The sequence below is a fragment of the Podarcis filfolensis genome (assembly GCF_964270895.1).
Source record: "Podarcis filfolensis genome assembly, chromosome: 18".
NCBI lineage: Eukaryota > Metazoa > Chordata > Lepidosauria > Squamata > Lacertidae > Podarcis > Podarcis filfolensis.
In genome coordinates, this window is record NC_139622.1 from 7,561,798 (window position 1) to 7,581,482 (window position 19,685).

A 19,685-nucleotide genomic window follows, 5' to 3' on the forward strand; every position below is an offset into this window, starting at 1 on the left:
GCTCCGGCGGGAAGGTAAATGGCGTTTCCGTGCGCTGCTCTGGTTCACCAGAAGCGGCTTAGTCCTGCTGGCCACATGACCCGGAAGCTGTACGCCGGCTCCCTCGGCCAGTAAAGCGAGATGAGCACCGCAACCCCAGAGTCGGCCACGACTGGACCTAATGGTCAGGGGTCCCTTTACCTTTTTATCCCGCTTCTGCAGCAACAAAGGCTGAGCTCAAAGCAGCTCACAAGAACTGCGGTGCCCTTGACGGACAACCGCTATAATGTCTGACACAATAGCATATAGAATCGTGGGGTTGTAGAGTCCGACCCTCAGCAATTGCTGGACAAACAACCAATCCATCAAAGCAATTAATGCAAGTCCTAGTAACTATTGCCAGGATGCTTCCTGGTCACAACAAAAAGTGGATTAGCTGTTGGTTCTCGTTGCTTCTCAATTCACAGTACATGAATTATAGGCACTTGCAGAAAACGATACGTTGATAAACCATTTTGGGGTGGGTGGGGCCGTTGGGTCATTGGAGAAAAGGGGGGGTGGCAGCTGCAGGGTCTTGCATCCCGGACCCTGCGGCTTGTATTCAGCTACGCTCAACTTGGAGCGAACCTGCTAGAACGAGTGGACCGAAGTCAGCCGTGCCCATTCATTCCGCTGGGTCTGCTCCAAGTCGCGACTCCTGCTGGACACAGCCCTGTGACTTCTGTCTCTCCTCTCTCCCCACAGACGACATCAGCGACCTGGGCAGCGAGGCGGAGGCGGATTCCCGGTGCGCCGGCGAGCCCCTCGTGAAGCGCGAACGCACCGATCCCGGCCCCTCGCTGCAAGAGATCTAATAAGAGTTGGCACGGCGGGAGACGCCCAACTCCGGAAGCAAAAGTTTCAAAGCTTTCTGGAAACCCCCAAAGGCTGGGTTTCCACCTCCTCCACAATCCGAGTGCCTCTTAGCTCCTCTTAACGTTTACTTGTCTTCACAGACGGGGTCCCTGGCGGCTGCCTGGTCAGCTGCGCGGGCAGAAGCTGGCCCAGTTGCGGCAAAGGGAATCAGCGGCCGGCTTTTCCCTTCCGATGGGGGGGGGTGCCTGGCCCCTTCTGCCCTGAACGTGGAGCTTTCTGTCTGTCTGTCTCTCTCTCTCAATTCCCCTCTCCCTCGTATCCTCGTGCTCTTGGCCTTAACTGACTCTTTGAATGGATTGCGGAACCCGCGGAGACCGGGTGCTTGGCTGGCCGCGGCAGCCCCAAACCCAGCCATCTCCTCTAGGGTTCCCTAGATTACCACTGTGATGCAGCTCTGCTTGCCCCCCTGAAAGACCCCTTTCCTTTCCACTGCGCCTCGTGGGGAGGCAGAAGTTGGGGGGGCCTCTGGTCTGCCCCCCCGTGCTTCCCCCTACTTGCCAAATAAATTTACAATGTGGCACACAGGCTGTTGTGGTTCTTCTTCTAAATTGCACCGTGGTGGAAGGGATTTCGCCCACCCCGCTGGCCGGATGTGCATTGCACCCCCATTCTGCGCATCGAGGTGCTGCAAGCGAGACAGGTGTCATTCTCGGGGGTCCCGCAACCAGCTCAGGCTTAATGCATCAAAGCTGGGCATTGTGCAGTTTTTAAAGTGAGGGTCTTGGCAGCTGAGCAGAGGGTGGGCCACTCTTTGGTTGCGGTCGGTCCTGTCTTGAAAAGGCAACACCCATTGGGGGTAGCAGGGGGAGAGAGATGCACATTAGAAGAGAGGAGAGATTGAAGAGAAAGGTGGTTGGAGGATGGATGGCGGCTAACAGATTGAGATTGAATCCTGACAAGACAGAAGTACTGTTTTGGGGGGACAGGCGGCGGGCGGTTGTGGAGGACTCCCTGGACCTGAATGGGGCAACTGTGCCCCTGAAGGACCAGGTGCGCAGCCTGGGAGTCATTCTGGACTCACAGCTGTCCACGGAGGCACAGGTCAATTCTGTGTCCAGGACAGCTGTCTACCAGCTCCATCTGGTACGCAGGATGAGACCCTCCCTGCCTGCAGACTGTCTCGCCAGAGTGGTGCATGCTCTGGTTATCTCCCGCTTGGACTACTGCAATGCGCTCCACGTGGGGCTGCCTTTGAAGGTGACCCGGAAACTACAACTAATTCAGAATGCGGTAGCTAAACTGGTGACTGGGAGCGGCCACCGAGACCATATAACACCTGTCCTGAAAGGTCTACATTGGCTCCCAGTACATTTCCAAGCACAATCTAAAGTGTTCGTGCTGACCTTTAAAGCCCTTAACGGCCCAGAATACCTGAAGGAGCGTCTCCACCCCCCATCGTTCTGCCCGGACACAGAGGTCCAGCGCCGAGGGCCTTCTGGCGGTTCCCTCCCTTTGAGAAGTGACGTTACAGGGAACCAGGCAAAGGGCCTTCTAGGTAGTGGCGCCCGCCCTGTGGAATGGCCTCCCATCAGATTTCAAGGAAATAAACAACTACCTGACTTTTAGAAGACATCTGAAGGCAGCCCTGTTTAGGGGAGTTTTTTAAGTTTGATGTTTTATCGCCTTTTTACTCTGCCGTGGGCCGCCCAAAGTGGCTGGGGAGGTCCAGCCAGATGGGTGGGGTATAAATAATAAATAAATTATTATTATTATTACACCTGCACCATGAACCACAAAGGATCCTTGCAGAGCTGTGATTCCCAGCACTCTTAAATTACGGTCCCCAGGATTTTGGGGGGTAGGGGAGGCCATGTGCTTTAAATGCATGATGCGGGTGTGACCCAACGTATGAATGAATTTATTAATACGGTCATAGACCAGCTTCAACACACACAATATCACAGATCATAAAAAATATCAGGAATACAAGGGACAATATGCAATAACAAGAATTTAAATATAAAAATTAAAATTAATTGTTAGCGTGCCCCCTGTAATTAACATTTAGGGGATTGGACATTATGGGATACCACTTGCTTCCTGCGATTGATTGCAGACGCACAGAATTTAGCTACATTTAATGTAGTCTTGGGCTTCTTGTCCTCTAGCAGTAGTTTTAGACTATGGTATTCTGATTCTTTCCTAGACTTTTGCAAAACAGGTGTAATAAAAGTCAAACGTATATCCTCATAAAGACAAACGTAAGAAAGTAAAACTTTTACTTTCTTTGTGTGTGAGGACAGAAGTCTGGCCCCTTCTGCCTCTTCTCCTCCTCCCACCCCTCACACACAAAGTTGCCCCAAAAGAAATGTACCCCTCTGGCTGATAGGTCTTTTCCCTTCACATGAAGCACTTTTTTTGGGCACCGACCTAAGCCTCTCCTGGCTGCAGGCGGGCCAGGTGAGAAGCTGGGACTTAAAAACTGTGGCCTCTTCTGTTTCCCACAGATCTTGCACGGCACCAGTTTTCCTGCATGGCCCCTGTTGCGCCATTGGCCGGCATGAAGTGTGGGGTTCTTCCGAAACCAAACTTCCGAAGAGAGCCAGTGTGGTGTAGTGGCTAAGAGTGGTAGATTCGTAATCTGGTGAACCGGGTTCGCGTCTCCGCTCCTCCACATGCAGCTGCTGGGTGACCTTGGGCCAGTCACACTTCTCTGAAGTCTCTCGGCCCCACTCACCTCACAGAGTGTTTGTTGTGGGGGAGGAAGGGAAAGGAGAATGTTAGCCGCTTTGAGACTCCTTAAAGGTAAAGGGACCCCTGACCATTAGGTCCAGTCGTGACCGACTGGGGTTGCGGCACTCACCTTGCTTTACTGGCGTTTGTCCGCAGACAGCTTTCCAGGTCATGTGGCCAGCAGGACTCAACTGCTTCTGGTGCAATGGAAACCAGAGCATACGGAGGTGCCGTTTACCTTCCCGCTACAGCAGTACTTACTTATCTACTTGCGCTGGTGTGTTTTCGAACTGCTAGGTTGGCAGGAGCTGGGACAGAGCAACGGGAGCTCACCCCGTTGCAGGGATTCAAACTGCCGACCTTCTGATCGGCAAGCCCAAGAGGCTCAGTGGTTTAGACCACAGCGCCAACCACTCCCAGAGAGGAGCACTCCCTGTCCAAGTGGCCACGACTGGTGCCATTGGGACTTGTGGGGTGCAAGGCAGGAAGACAACAGGAGGAGGCGCCAGAGGGGGGCCCCCTCGCTGTGCAAAGGAGTCTGATGGCTTGCTGCAGATTTCAGTCTTGCCTCATTGCGTAGCATCTCCAGGCTTAGACCTGGAAAGAGGAGGAACATCCTGTTCTTCACAGTTGCCAATCACATGCAGGATGCGAAGGCAAGCACTGCTGGAAGCTCCCTTTTTAATATATAAATTAAGCACTTTTATTCGTCACATTTACCACGCCGCCTCCCCTTAACGCAAACGTGTGCCCCCTTTTTTTGTCCTTGCAAGACATTTCACAGCAATCTGATCCTCCAGAGAGACAAGTCACTCCAATCCAGGAGCGCTTGGGTTGTACAGTGCCTATCCAATTTCCAGTGATTTTACTGTATAGAAGTGGTCAAGGCCTACCCAAATCTGCTTCATCTTTCATAAATTTAAAAAAATAAATAATAAATTTCCCCCCCAAAAAATGTTGGTGATATGTGTAAGGAGTAAGTAATATCCAAGGCAACACGATGGACCAAGTACAACAATGCAATATCAATATAATCAATATAAAACAATTGAGATCCGATTCAGAATTGACTCCTCCCGGATGAATGGTTTTGAACATAAAGATAAACCGAGATTCTTGATGTCGTAACCGTCTTTCATAATCTTGTCTCATAGCTTTCTGAGATTATGAAAGACGGTTACGACAGCAAGATCTCAATTGTTTTATTTGATTTTTCTCATCCTGGCTGTTAAACTGTACTATATCTTTAAACTCCATCTCCTGGTTATGAGCACCACCTGGGGTCTGCTTTTTAGGTTTCTTGCAACATGCATCAGTAGCAGTGGTTACATAACTTTTATTACCACTGCACCATAGCTATTGTCATACAATTCCATTCACCGTATAGATGGGGTTTGTACTTTTGATTTTACATTGAATTGGCATTATGTTTCTTGCGTATATAAAGGTAAAGGGACCCCTGACCATTAGGTCCAGTCGTGGCCAACTCCTGGGTTGCGGCGCTCATCTCACTTTATTGGCTGAGGGAGCCGGCGTACAACAGGACTAAGCCACTTCTGTCGAACCAGAGCAGCGCACGGAAACGCCGTTTACCCTCCCGCCGGAGTGGTACCTATTTATCTACTTGCGCTTTGACGTGCTTTCGAACTGCTAGGTTGGCAGGAGCAGGGACTGAGCAACGGGAGCTCACCCCGTCGTGGGGATTCGAACCGCTGACCTTCTGATCAGCAAGTCCTAGGCTCTGTGGTTTAACCCACAGCGCCACCCGCGTATAGTTTGTAATAATTTGAGTTATTGCAAGTTACCATGTATATGCAGGTCATCGTTTCAATAATTCATTTGCAGTTTACGAAGCATTTCTGTATCCTTCTGCTGTGCTGAAGAAGAATTCTATGAAACAGTGGGTATATCTGGAATCACTGTTCACCACTGTTTGCGGACCACTTCGGCAGCGTTGGACACCATAAAACGGCTTGTTTTCACCACATAAGAATCTGACCCATTGCTTATTTCATAGACTTATAAGACTTGCGTTTATTTGGTTCTATGTTTTCAAGAGAATCCACCAAGAGTGCTCATTTTGTGACTTTCAGAGATTTATAAGATTTCTGTTTATTTTAGTTTTGCAGAGAGTGCATATTTCATATTGTTCAATGTTCCGTATAGATTATATAAGGAGTTTATATTGATAATGCATTGTTGTACTTGGTCATCGTGTTGCCTTGGATATTACTGATAATTGTTTGCAACACAGGACCATAGTTGTCAACTTACAGATTTGAAAATAAGGGATCAGCAGCCAAAATAAGGGATTTTCAGAGCACAGCTCTGTTCAACTTCTGAGCCCCTCCGAGCCAAAGGCAGAAAGCCCAGCCAGCAGCCAAACGAAGCCTCAAGCGGTGGTTCCCACAGCGCAGCAACCCGGCAAAGGGGATGCAGCAAGGAAAACCACTATCACCTCTCCGCTGGGAAGCGCTGAGCAAAGGCGAGTCCCCAGGCAACGCGGCCGATTTGATCGGCACAAGGCATGCAAGCTCCACCCGCCAGTCGTCCTTAGACTCCTTATTGGGTGAGCAACACAGCCAATCAACACAGCTGGATCCTCCCTCCTCCCTGGCCGGCAGGGAGGGAGGGAGAGGAGCTGCTTCCTTTGAAACCCAGGAAATTTAAGGGACATCACCAATAAGGGACAGCAGCGGGACACTGCGATAAGGGAGTTTCCCGCCAAATAAGGGACGCTTGACAGCTATGCACAGGGGTTTAATTGTTGGATGTGTGTAAGGAAACAGTGGGGCTGGGAGAACATGCTTTAAATGTATGTTGCTCATGCACACATTTGTTTGGATAAAATCAGGTGCCGATTTGAATCAAAGCCACAGTCTTTCAACACGGCAGATTCTAGCCAAATTTTGCACAATGGTTCCTGAGATCTATGCCTTGGGATCTGTGCAACTGCTTTGAGGTTTCTTCCTGCAACCAAGTGGTATATTTCTTTTTCCTTTACGGGGCACTTTAACCCCGTCAACCCCCCTTGTACTATGAGGAATTATTCCTAGTCTCCAATGATGTCAAAGGATCCTCTCATCCCGTCTGGGAGGCTGACCACTGAGCCTCTGTGTGGATCCCTGTTCTGTTACTGCCTTCCTCCAGCCTCCCCCTGCTAGGTTTTTTTTTGGGGGGGTTGCATTGAGGAGAATTGGCTCAGCAAACCACTCTTGGAGCAGAGAGGCGGCAGGATGGCTCATTCTCAAAAGAGGCTTCCTGTTGTCTCTCTGAATGGGATCACTGGCTCGTTCTCAAAAGAGGCTTCCTGTTGTCTCTCTGAATGGGTTCACTGCCTGGGGTGGGCCGTCTTTCAGCCAGTTAGGCATGCGCAGGTGCAGAGCCACAGGGGACGGGCTGCCGTCCTCCTTTCACAGTCCGGAAGCCAATGCGTTTGGGTACATGACCAGGTGTGATGGCCTGGGATTCGTACTCGGGTGCTGAACCTGAGGGATCCCAGCCTGCACAGGATTCCCCGCCTCCAGAACCAGCTGAGCCAGGGCTGGGGCATGAGCCTGAAGGGTCCTCACCTGTGCCGGATCCTCAAGTACAGGCATCAGCTGAGTCTACTCTGGCTCCTGAGGTGATGGAGGTGATGGAGGACCCATTGCCTGCAGGTGCTCCACTCTCAGCCCCGTCAGAGGAAGCTGAGGTTGCCTCTGGGTCCGGTAACCCTCCAGCCTCTCCTGAGTTGCAGAGGCTCAGGGCAGAGAGGCGGAGGGAACCAAGTTCCCGCAGGAGTGCTCGCCTCCAGGCCAGGAGAGGCGAGTCAGCAGAGGCTCGGGGCAGATAAAAGCCGGCCAGCCCCAGTCCCAAGTTGCGGGAGCAACATTGCTGGTTGCTAGTTCCTGCCTGAACCCTGTCCTGCTTTCCTGCCTGAGCTCCTGACCTGCCCTGGCTCCCTGCTTGCAAGCCTGTTCCTGACTTCACCCGGCTCCCTGCCCTGCACCCAGCTTCAGCTACAACGGAGTGGCTCCACGTTGCACCTTTGACCACGGACCGGACTTGGACCTTGCCTCTCGGGTAACCCACGGGACCAGCACACCAAGTGTGCATTTGGAACACACAACCCTTGGCCTATTATACAGGGAGCTGTTGCGTCACGAACTGGCTGGGTGCAGAGAAGTGGCAGAAGGAACCAGCTGGGGAACGTCCAAGGGAAGAAGACTCAGAGCCCGGGGATTGGTGAGTGGTCAGAAGTGGGAGAGGTGACAGGATTTAGTGAGCGGGAAGAATCGGTGGCAGAGAGCAGTGCAGAATCAGAGGTGCAAGCAGAGGCTGGAGAGGAAGGAGGCTGAGAAACAGGCTGGTAACCAATCTTAGGTTTCTCCCCGTCCTGCTGCAACAAGCTCCCCTTCCTTCTGGTCTCCCAGAACCAGGAGAGGGATGAAAAGGGCAGAGGAGAGGTTAGCTTCACGTGGGCATTGTCTTAGATTGCTTGGGGGAAACCCTGGAGAGGAGGAGACTTAGATGGGTGTTGGAAGGTGGGGGAATGTCAATTTCAGCAACTGCTTCATGGGGGCAAGAAATGCTGGAGATTAAATAGGCCTGACACCCCTGTGCAGGGCCTACTGGTGCTAATAAAAAATGAACTCTTGCTCGGGGTACCGCAACAAACAGACGAAGACAAAATGATGAACAGATATGTGTTTGGGTGGGTGAGGGCGTAGAAGGAGGGCAACGGCGGGGGGAAACGAAACAGCTTTTGACATTCCAAGGAAGGAGGAGGCAGTGTCGGAAGCTGACGGGGCAACAGGTTTTAAGGAGCAGGGAGAGTCTGTGGCAGACAGAAGTCCAGACTCGGCGGCAGAAGCTGAAACAGGAGGGAGGCCAAGATGCAGAGATGAGGCAGGCTGCTGAAGAAGCCAGGGGGTCTCCCTCTCCTCCTGCAACCAGCTCCCCTCCTCGTCTCCCAGAACCAGAAGAGGGATGAAAAGGGCAGAGCAGAGGCAGGCAAGATGGAGATGTCTCAGATTGCTTGGGAAGGAATTGGATGAGGCGGAGCCTTAGAGAGCGGCAGTCCTTGCAACTGCTTCATTGGGACAAGATCTACTGGGGCGTGTTGCTGGGACCACTAGGCCTGCACTGTTTTGGATTCTTTGAATAAAGAGTTAACTTCACTTGACACCTTGTGAGTTATTCCCAACCTGCTCCCAACTTCACGTGTACAGTGGTACCTTAGTTGTCAAACTTAATCTGTTCCGGGAGTCTGTTTGACTCCTAAAACCATTTGAAAACCAAGGTTCCTCGACTCAATTGGAAGCCACATTGGACATCTGGCTTCCAAAAAATGTTTGCAAACTGGAACACTCCCAGGTTTGCAGTGTTCGGGAGCCGATTTGTTTGGGACCCAAGCCGTTTGACAACAAAGGTACCACTGTAGTCCAAACACGACGAAGACCTTGACTCCCCCCACCGACTACAGTTCTACCTGCGCGACGTAAAACCGGGTTTCCATGCAGTTTTAACTTTGCAAAGAGACATAGCGAGTCCTCCTGGAGAGACAGGCACACAGTTCGAGTTCTAAAAAGCGCTCTCTCTCTTTTTAATAGACAAAATGGCAGGAACTCTGTCCCCATACTTGATCTGGTGGCACAACCCCCTGTCCAGTTAGATGCACCGGTCAGATTTCCAGTGAGGTGGAATCCTGTCCCTGGGGTTCCTGCACGGACGCTGCCTTTGACTGGCCGGCCGCAGGTTTGTTTTGCGTGGCAACACCACTCTTCGCTTTCTCCTCAAGGCCCACGTGGGACTCGTGCTGCAGGGGGGGCTGCGAGGGCGGCCGGGTCTCCCACTGCAGCTCCTCCCCGAAAGCGTTCACGTCGTAGAGGTAGTCCAGGCTGGTCACCGCACTGAGGATCTCCGGCACGCTGTAATCGAAAGACAGAAGCTCGTCGGGCAAGTTGAGGGACCGGATGTCACTGCTTGAATCCTCGCCGGAGAAGCAACTGTCCCTCAGGCTGTCTCCCCAGTGCCGGCTGTGGCGTCCGTTGCCCAATCCGTCCAACGAGGCCTCGGTGTCTGAGTTCACCGGGGAGCAGTCAAACAACTTCATGGCATCTTCTAAGAGGACCTTTTCCGGAAGGTTGAAGGACACCTCCTCCTCTATCAATGCGTTCCCGGCCGCGATGATGCTCTCCAGGTCCATGCAAGACTCCACTTCGGGCATGATGTCTGCAGTCGGTGCCCTGAGGATGGCCTGGTGGTCTTCAGGAGAGGCGTTCGGCAGGGCTGGAGGGTCCTCTGCGAAATCTGGGTTCCGGACGTCGTCTGCCTCGTCCGCTTGGAGGTCCTTGAAAGCTTGGAAGGCCAAGTTGTGGCAGTCTTTCAGGGGTTCATAGGCCGCTGCCAGGGCTGGCCGCTCGCTTGGGTTCAGCCCAGGGAGCGTGGAGAGAAGCTTAGGCTCCTTGCTCTGCCCCGGGCCCTCGCTGTGGAGAGACACCACCTCTGCAAAGGGGGAGCCGTGGCCAGGGCTCCCCACGAAGCCGATGTGGTCCGCCAAGTGGGTCGAGGGCCCCTCGGGCTTGAAGAAGGGCAAGACGAACGGGGGGTTGCTGGCGACCGGCTGATAGGGCGGGTATGCGACCGGCTGGACAGGGCTCTTGAGGTATTTCTGGCCATCCAGCAGGTAGGTGTTTTGCGGGCCCGGAGCACCAGAGAGTTTGTACACGGAGGGCTGGACGAAGTTGGCCGTAGCCCACTCAATGCGGTAGATCCGGGGGTCAAAGAAGCACCCGCACGGAGCCATGTGGAAGCCTGGCAGGGGGCGAGGAGAGAGGAAAATGAGGGGCGGACAAGGAGCACCCTCCAACATGTGTCCTGCTCAAATCTACCAAGGCAAGGCTGGCTACCACTTCCTTTGACTGCAGCGGGCAGGTGTGGGGGACTCCCGGGTCCTGAATGGGGTAACTGTGCCCCTGAAGGACCAGGTACGCAGCCTGGGAGTCATTTTGGACTCACATCTGTCCATGGAGGCGCAGGTCAATTCTGTATCCAGGGCGGCTGTCTACCAGCTCCATCTGGTACGCAGAATGAGACCCTCCCTGCCCGCAGACTATCTCTCCAGAGTGCTGCATGCCCTGGTTATCTCCCGCTTCAACTACTGCAATGCGCTCTACGTGGGGCTACCTTTGAAAGTGGCCCGGAAACTACAACTAACCCAGAATGTGGCTTTTAGACTGGCGACTGGGAGCGGCCGCTGGGACCACGTAACACTGGTCCTGAAAGACCTACATTGGATCCCAGTACGTTTCCGAGCACAATTCAAAGTGTTGGTGCTGACCTTTAAAGCCCTAAACGGCCTTGGCCCAGAATACCTGAAGGAGCGTCTCCACCCCCATCGTCCAGCCCAGACGCTGAGGTCCAGCTCCGAGGGCCTTCTGGCGGTTCCCTCCCTGCGAGAAATGAGGTTACAGGGAACCAGGCAGAGGGCCTTCTCGGTGGTGGCGCCTGCCCTGTGGAACACCCTCCCACTAGATGTCAGGGAAATAAACAACAACCTGACTTTTAGAAGGCATCTGAAGGCAGCCCTGTTTAGGGAAGTTTTTAAAGTTTGAGGTTTTAATGTGTTTTTAATATTCTGTTGGGAGCCGCCCAGAGTGGCTGGGGAAACCCAACCAGATGGGCGGGGTATAAATAATAAATTATTATTATTATTATTATTATTATTATTATTATTATTATTATTATTATTATTTTACTAATTAGTTGAGAGGCTGAACCTTGGCGCAGCCCCCCAAGCCCTCTCTCTATGGCCCTAGGGACTCTGTCCAGGCCACACACCCTTCCCCAGGGCTCCACAACTAGAAGGTGTCTTTGAGCTCTTGTGATGCCTCCTGCTTGTCTGGATGGAGAATGGAGACCAGTGCCTGGCTCCATCTGCACTCCATCATCCTACTTCAAATGGCCATGGCACCCCCCTACACCCCCCACAAAAGGCTCCTGGGGAAAGTGTTAAAGGTGCTGCTCAGAGCTGTTAGGCGACCCCCAGCTCCCACTCCCAGAGACACGATCCCCAGCAGTGGTGTGCGGTCAGTGGCCTAGCGGGACTAGGCTACTCCTCTAAATATTCCCGATAAATTAGAGTACAGTGGTACCTTGGTTCTCAGACACCTTGGTACTCAGGCAACATGGAACCCAAGCACTGCAAACCCGGAAGTAAGTGTTCCAGTTTGCGAACTTTTTTCGGAAGCCGGAAGTGCTCCATTTTGAGTGTTACACTTCCATTTTGAGTGTTACTCTGAGGTCTGTCTGTTTTTGCTATTTATTTTGCGTTTTTGTTTTTGCGGCTCTTTCTTTGCGACTGTGTGGAACCCAGTTCAGCTACTGACTGATTGATTGTGTGGCTGCAGTACATTGTTTATTGCTTTCATTTTATGGATCAGTGGTCTTAGATAGTAAAATTCACGTCAAATTGTTGTTTTTAAAAGTCTGGCACGGATTGATCCGTTTTGCATTACTTTCTATGGGAAAGCGCGCCTTGGTTTTGGAACGCTTTGGTTTTGGAACGGATTAATCAGAACGGATTAAGTTTGAGAACCTAGGTACCACTGTATATAAAAATCCGCAACTGAGAACAGTTGATGATCCGTTGGCCATTATTTTGAGTGCTATGCTTCCAATTTGAGTGCCACACTTCCATTTTAAGTGTTACGCTGAAGTCTATCTGTTTTTGCTATTTATTTTGCGTTTTTGTTTCAGCGGCTCTTTTTTTGTTTTTCTTTTGGTGACTGTGTGGAACCCAGTTCAGCTAGTGATTGATTGTGTGACTGCAGTACATTGTTTATTGCTTTCACTATACGGATCAACGGTCTCGTTAGATAGTAAAAATCTCATTAAATTGCTGTTTTAGGGTGTGTGTTTTTAAAGTCTGGAACAGATTAATCCATTTTGCATTACTTTCTATGGAAAAGCGCGCCTTGGTTTTGGAACGCTTTGGTTTTGGAACAGAATTCCGGAACGGATTAAGTTTGAGAACCAAGGTACCATTGTATTAAAGTATTGAAGCCTGGCGCCCCCTTCGCAAAGCCCAGGAAGCTTCTGCCGGGCTTAGGGAGGGGGGCACTTTGCTCCGACGGATCCAAGAGCCCTCCTGACATCTCCCCAAATCCCACCCAGGGGCATCCCCTGCCTGAAACCCCGGAGAGTCTCTGGCAGTCAGTGTGAACAATACTAAGCTATATGGAACTAGCTTCTATCAATAATAGTAGTAATAATAAATTTTTATTTGTATCCCGCCCTCCCCAGCCTAGGCCGGGCTCAGGGCGGCTAACAGCAATAAAATAAGACAACATTTTAAAATCATTTCATTAAAAAATTACCGTATTTTTTGCTGTATAAGACTCACTTTTTCCCTCCTAAAAAGTAAGGGGAAATGTGTGTGCGTCTTATGGAGCGAATGCAGGCTGCACAGCTATCCCAGAAGCCAGAACAGCAAGAGGGATTGCTGCTTTCACTGCGCAGCGATCCCTCTTGCTGTTCTGGCTTCTGAGATTCATAATATTTTTTTTCTTGTTTTCCTCCTCCAAAAACTAGGTGCGTCTTGTGGTCTGGTGCGTCTTATAGAGCGAAAAATACGGTACTTCAAATCAGATTGATGGCAACCATTGGGTAAATTGCCAAAGGAGGGAGTCGGGTTGTGCCCTGGCCAAAGGCTTGGCGGAACAGCTCTGTCTTGCAGGCCCTGCGGAAAGATGTCAAGTCCCACAGGGCCCTGGTCTCTTGTGGCAGAGCGTTCCACCAGGTTGGAGCCACAGCCGAGAAAGCCCTGGCTCTAGTTGAAGCCAGCCTAATCTCTCTGTGGCCTGGGACCTCCAAGATGTTTTTGTTTGAAGATCGTAAATTCCTCTGTGGGGCATGCCAGGAGAGGCGGTCCCGTAGGTACGAGGGTCCTAAGCCATATAGGGCTTTAAAGGTTAAAACCAGCACCTTAAACCTGATCCTGTACTCCACCGGGAGCCAGTGCAGCTGGTATAGCACCGGGTGAATGTGCATCGGGTGAATGTGATCTCGCAGCGAGGACCCCGTAAGGAGTCTCGCTGCAGCATTCTGCACCTGCTGATATCCCATGGTTTCTGTGCAAAAACCCGCCGACTGCGGTATTGGGCTAAGTTACTGAAGATGTTTTACTAAGACGAAAACAAGAAAAAAATTAGAATCTTGGGGCATTTTCAGGTGGGCAGCAAATAGGGCTACCCAATCCTGGTTCTTCAGCTCTAAGCACTATTTGCATGTAGTGATTTTCTGTGCGTTGTGTGCAGAGGGTCTGTGTGCATCTTCTTATGTTGTATCCACACTGGTGAGCACAACATAGCCATGGTCACGAGTCCCATGGAGGTGCCCTGGAGGGGCCAGATCAGGAGGAGGAGCTCAAAGAGTAATTCCTGTTGTAATAGACAGCTATTGACTCACACTTGCATGCATGAAAGGGTTAAGCTGAGCCCTGAGCTCAAGTTGCCAGTGTCTGGCTGGCAGCCTTTGCATCCTCTCTCCTTCCCTCCCTCCCTCTCTCTGTGTGTCTTCCTAGAAGAAAGGAGTCGTTCAGAATGGCTCCCAGCTGAAGGATAACCACATGAATAAAATCTCTCTAAAGGAGATTTTTACAGCCTGCATAACACAAAGTCTGCATTAGTCTTTTGAAATAAATAAGTTCTTTCTTTGAAAGCCATTTGGAACCTTTTTCTTCCTTATTTTACTGACTTGTTTTCTGTAACTTCTGAAACTCTGCGTTTAAAATACTCACTTATTTGCAAAGCTAAGTGTCTGTGATTTATTCTAGCCTAGGTATTTTTGTGTGGAATGCTTGCCTAAAGGTGGAGGAGGGAAGATGTCAAAATCTAGCCAAGTTTTAATGTGCTTGGCAGTCACCATTGTGATAACTCTGCTGCGAGAATCTTTCTTCCAAACTGCAGGAGCAGTGAACAACGTTATAGCTCATTATCGCCACTTGTCTTTACTTACCCCACCCCACTGCCCTGCTCACAGTTGTGAAGATTATTCTTACGTTATGAATGGTTCATGTCACCATTAAGAAAAAGAGGTTGGAATGGGTCGATATATATAGAGAGACTGTCCCTGCATCAAGTGACTTTTCTTCTTTAAGTTCTCAAAGTTCTTAACCTAGCTCAAGGCTATCATCTGAACTAAGTAAAGGTAAAGGGACCCCTGAGCATTAGGTCCAGTCGCGGACGACTCTGGGGTTGTGGCGCTCATCTTGCTTTATTGGCCGAGGGAGCCGGCGTACAGCTTCTGGGCCATGTGGCCAGCATGACTAAGCCGCTTCTGGCGAACCAGAGCAGCGCACGGAAACGCCGTTTACCTTCCCGCCGGAGCAGTACCTATTTATCTACTTGCACTTTGACGTGCTTTTGAACTACTAGGCTGGCAGGAGCAGGGACCGAGCAACGGGAGCTCACCCAGTCGCGGGGATTTGAACCGCCGACCTTCTGATCGGCAAGTCCTAGGCTCTGTGGTTTAACCCACAGCACCACCCGCGTCCCTATCATCTGAACTAGCCAGATGTTTATCTGAGAATCAATCACAGCCAGTCCATCCTTTGAAAAATAAGACTTTAGAGCCGCCTTTCTCAAGCTGTGGGTCCCCAGATGTTGTTGAACTACAACTCCCATCCCCCCTAGCTAGCAAGGCCAGAGGTCACGGATGATGGGAGTTGTAGTCCAACAACATCTGGGGACCCACAGGTTGAGAACCGCTGCTTTAGAGCTACCTTGCTCCAAAATGGCAACACTGGGCGTTCCGTCTTGGCGACTGCAACCTTGGTTTAAGGAGCCATTTGGCGCCTAGCTTATATGTCTGAGTTTCTAACACAGGGAAACAGCCTTATTCTGAGCCAGGCCTTTAGTCCAGCTAGCTTAGTGTTTCTCTTCACTGACTGGTAACAGCTTTGCAGGGTTTCAAGGAAGGAGTCTGTTCCATGCCTCGAGAAACTCGAACCCGGGGCTTCCTTTAAAGCCCTATACGGCCTAGGACCCTCGTACCTACGGGACCGCCTCTCCTGGTATGTCCCACGGAGGACCTTACAGTCTTCAAACAAAAACATCTTGGAGGTCCCAGGCCACAGGGAGGTTAGGCTGGCCTCAACCAGAGCCAGGGCTTTTTCGGCTGTGGCCCCGATCTGGTGGAACGCTCTGCCACAAGAGACTAGGGCCCGGTGGGACTTGACATCTTTCCGCAGGGCCTGCAAGACAGAGCTGTTCCACCAGGCCTTTGGCCAGGGCACAGCCTGACTCCCTCCTTTGGCAATCCCAACAGAACTCTAGCCCAATGGTTGCCATGAATCTGATTTGAACTGATTTTATAATGAAATGATTTTAGAATGTTGTATCGTTTTACTGTGGTTAGCCGCTCTGAGCCTGGCTTCGGCTGGGGAGGGCGGGATATAAATAAACTATTATTATTATTATTATTATTATTATTATTATTATTATTATTCCTGCGTGTGCAGCAGGTGGGCTTTTGTGTCCCATCCCAACGGCAAGCGAAATCAAAACTAATCACGCCCGTGTACTTTGAAGTGATGAATTCCATTATTTGGCAGCAGGTGGCAGAACGGCAATCGGCTCGGTTTTCTTATGGCAATAGCTGCCGACCAAATCTCAGCTTTGGTCCGTCAGAAACCCAGCCAGTCATTGTCCCGCTGTGTCCCGAGTCGAGATTTACAGGCCACAATCCGCAAAGGCCCACCCACGCGCCCGCGAGAGTTGCTCCTTTCTACGCACCACGTAAGCGTTACCTGCCGGGGGTGTTTCAAATCGCTCTCTCTCTTGGCTGGGGGGGTGGTACAAACTGGGTGCCCCTGTAACGTCAACACACAGAAAAATTCATGCTTTACCCTCTGCTTTTGCCAGCTGTGATAGGAATTTTGAGGTCTTAGATATATGGTAATGTTCATAAGCGTACCAACCAAGCACGTACAGTGGTACCTCGGGTTACATACGCTTCAGGTTACAGACTCCACTAACCCAGAAATAGTGCTTCAGGTTAAGAACTTTGCTTCAGGATGAGAACAGAAATCGGGCTGCGGCGGCAGCGGGAGGCCCCATTAGCTAAAGTGGTGCTTCAGGTTAAGAACAGTTTCAGGTTAAGAACGGACCTCCGGAACGAATTAAGTACTTAACCCGAGGTACCACTGTACACAGATCAGCACAGGAAGACCGACCTGGAACCATTTTGATTCCTAAACTGAGCAAATGTTTTCTCTGCAAGGTCAAAGTGGGAAACCTCCCCATTGTCTCTTTCCTCACAAATCCTGTCTTAAGGGCACATTTAAGATATGAATAGGGTGTGAGGCCAAAGACTGGCCCAGGAACTAAGTATTTATCATTACAAAAGACTGGCCAGGCTACCCAGGCAATCCAATCAAGTAACCTGCCAGACAGGAGATAAACAACGACAGGAGAAAAACAATATTCAAATTTCTGTTTTAGACCGCCTTTTCTGTGATGTAGGTGTGATGTATTTGAGGGGTGGTCTTATGTTACACCCCTTCTGTGATATATGTATGATGTTTCTGGGGGTGGTCTTGATCTGCAGGATGGGAATTTCAAAAGCCTTGCGCGCCATTTTTATGGGTCCCTCCTCTCTCCGGCAGGTGAGGGGAGCACCCTGTTGCAACAGATCAATAAAGATCAAGCTTACTAGCTGCTTTGCTTCTCAATATTCTCTGGTTGGCCTCTGTTATTCTCTCCTACCAATAGGGAACCTACGTAAGGACTCTATATGGGCTCTTGGATACCCCATAAGGGAAAAGGGCAATTTTTGTTTACAACACAGCTGCGTCGTTTCTCCCGTTCTGTCTCCCAGGAATCTCCTCCCCTACTTCCGGTTGGGCTCCGAAGGCCTGAGCAACCCCTTTGGGTTTCACCCCTTAGCAACGATGCCATGCCCTCCAACATTCCTCAGATGAAAATACAGCCGTACCTCGGAGGTTGAACGGAAGTCGAATGTTCGGAAACCAAATCGCAGCTTCCAATTCTGATCGGCAAGCCCTAGGCTCTGTGGTTTAACTCACAGCGCCACCTGCGTCAGTTTGCTATACTATACAGTCAAAACCTCGGTTCTCGAACGGCTCCGTTTTGGAACTTTTTCCCGAATGCCGAAAACCCGGAAGTAAATGCTCCGGTTTTCAGACATTTTCCGGAAGCCGAACGTCCGGTGCGGCTTCCGCTGGAGTACAAGAAGCTCTTGCAACCAATCGGAAGCCGCGCCTCGGTTGTCGAACTCAAATCCATTGTGCCTTTTCTGTGAGCCCTTCTCTTTCTCTCTCTCTCTCTCTCTCTCTCTCTCTCTCTCTCTCTCTCTCTCTCTGTGTGTGTGTATGTTTTGCATTGAGGGTTCCTTCTTTTTCCTTCCATGAGTTTTGCAACAGCTCAGAGGCGAGTTCACTGCCCCTTGCTCTCAGACGCTCTGTGCACCGGAAAGCTGCTGAGCATCTGTGCACAATTTTGCGGCGCGCTTCATAGTAGCTTTGCTGCTCGACCAAATTTCGGCAACGGCTAGATATCGGGGCTCTATTCTGCGTGGAATTTCACACACGCACACACCCCCAATCCCAATTCCCCACCCTAATAATCAGAATATAATTCAAAAAGCCATGGGTCTGAAGGAATGTGCTGTGGCGCCGGCGGCACACTTCCTTCCACACCAAGATGGCGCATGTTTCAGCAACGTTGCTCCAGCCGTGTGCGAAAACACTTATTCTCAAAATATGAACGCCCAGGGGAAAAGAGGCTTGTGAGGGCACAGGAGCCTTTGCTAGTGATGTGAGAGAGGGGAAAGGAAAATAAGGACCGAGGTTAGCTTGGGATGGGGAGGCCGCGACTGAAGGACAGGTTACCTCCTTGCAACAATAAAGGTAAAGGGACCCCTGACCATTAGGTCCAGTCGTGACCGACTCTGGGGTTGCAGCGCTCATCTTGCTTTACTGGCCGAGGGAGCCGGCGTACAGCTTCCGGGTCATGTGGCCAGCAGGACTAAGCCGCTTCTGGAGAACCAGAGCAGTGCACGGAAACGCCTTTACCTTCCCGCCGGAGCGGTACCTATTTATCTGCTTGCACTTATACGTGCTTTCGAACTGCTAGGTTGGCAGGAGCAGGGACCGAGCAACGGGAGCTCACCCCGTCATTGCGGGGATTCGAACCGCCGACCTTCTGATCGGCGAGTCCTAGGCTCTGTGGTTTAACCCACAGTGCCACCACCCGTGTCCCTGCCCTTGCAATAACATGGGGTGTAAAATTAGTATTACAGGAAGTTGTAAGGGGGAAACCTGTCTTCCCATAATATGCTGTTGAGCCAACAAGCCAAGCACCCCCATGGGGGACTTGCCATACGGGCTGCCATCCTTAGATGTGGGGTTGGCCTCATCCCAGAAAAAAAACAAGGTAAGAAAACCCCGCTGGCGTAAACCGATCCTACCTACGGAGGCAAGGTTTTCAGGGAGAACAAAAGCCGGGAAGGGCCGGTTTGACTGTCCGTCGGGTCTCTCTAAAGGCCGAGGGGTGTACGTCTCATGTTGGGGGTAAAACAGTTTCGGCTGCTGCATAATCCCTCCGTTGAGCTGAAGGGCAGTCCGCCCATCTGGACCCTTTTTGCCTAGGGGCACCTGCCCAAGGACTGACTTCCTGGAGCTGTCGCCACGGAGAAAAAGTTCTGTTTGGATGGTTACTCGGGAAAGCGTTCCAGGTTGGCCCACTCAAGTTCTGAGGCAGAGAAGGGGCATTGGAATTGTAGAGTTGGAGAGGAAACCCCCACAGTCATCTAAACCCACCCGCTGCGGTGCAGGAATCGAACCCGCAACCTCGCCGAGATGAAGAGTCTCGCGCTTTTGCCGACTGAGCTATCCTTCAGAGATGCGAGAGGGAGATAATATGGAATCCAAATGGCCAAAATATTGGGAAATTATAGAACATGAGGAGGGAAAAGTGAAATTGCAGAGTTATGAGAAATTGAAGTTCAAAGTAAGAGATTGGCTTCATTATCACCAGATAAATGAAGTTTTCAAACTGGACAGGAAAATTGGCTTCCAGGTGGAGAGTTGGGGAAAATGAGTATGGTGGTGG

At 51.0% G+C, this 19,685-nt stretch overlaps 2 protein-coding genes across 8 annotated transcripts in view; one reads left to right on the forward strand and one right to left on the reverse strand.

Moving 5' to 3' along the window:
• The window catches only part of RFX2 (regulatory factor X2), a 55,148-nt gene extending 53,730 nt beyond the window's left edge, over positions 1-1,418 (forward strand). For all 3 annotated transcript variants that reach the window (XM_083594507.1, XM_083594506.1, XM_083594508.1), the window contains one exon: positions 724-1,418. In XM_083594507.1, coding sequence (XP_083450633.1) covers positions 724-833 — 110 coding nt within the window. In that variant the 3' untranslated portion in view covers positions 834-1,418. The remainder of the gene's footprint in view (positions 1-723) is intronic.
• A 7,712-nt stretch (positions 1,419-9,130) lies between these two features.
• On the reverse strand, positions 9,131-19,277 carry PRR22 (proline rich 22). Of its 5 annotated transcripts, none has more exons than XM_083594800.1 (3): positions 19,042-19,277; positions 16,361-16,423; positions 9,131-10,365 (listed from the first exon to the last, which is right to left on the reverse strand). In XM_083594800.1, the coding sequence occupies exons 1-3, from the start codon at positions 19,166-19,168 to the stop codon at positions 9,233-9,235; spliced, it is 1,323 nt and encodes a 440-aa protein (XP_083450926.1). In that variant the 5' UTR covers positions 19,169-19,277; the 3' UTR covers positions 9,131-9,232. The 5 variants fall into 5 exon arrangements, with proteins under 5 accessions (XP_083450926.1, XP_083450922.1, XP_083450924.1 ...); XM_083594796.1 differs by having other exon boundaries at positions 16,347-16,423; positions 19,042-19,214; XM_083594798.1 differs by having other exon boundaries at positions 19,046-19,178.
• Between the last annotated feature and the right edge of the window lie 408 nt (positions 19,278-19,685).

Excerpts from the sequence above, each read along its gene's own strand:
- PRR22 (XM_083594800.1), bottom strand. The coding sequence starts at position 19,168 with ATGCAGCAGCCGAAACTGTTTTACCCCCAACATGAGACGTACACCCCT. Across the intron at positions 16,424-19,041 it reads TGAAAACCTTGCCTCCGTAG|GGGCACCCAGTTTGTACCAC; the intron begins GTAGGATCGGTT and ends TTGACGTTACAG. Across the intron at positions 10,366-16,360 it reads ATTTGAAACACCCCCGGCAG|GCTTCCACATGGCTCCGTGC; the intron begins GTAACGCTTACG and ends GCCCCCTGCCAG.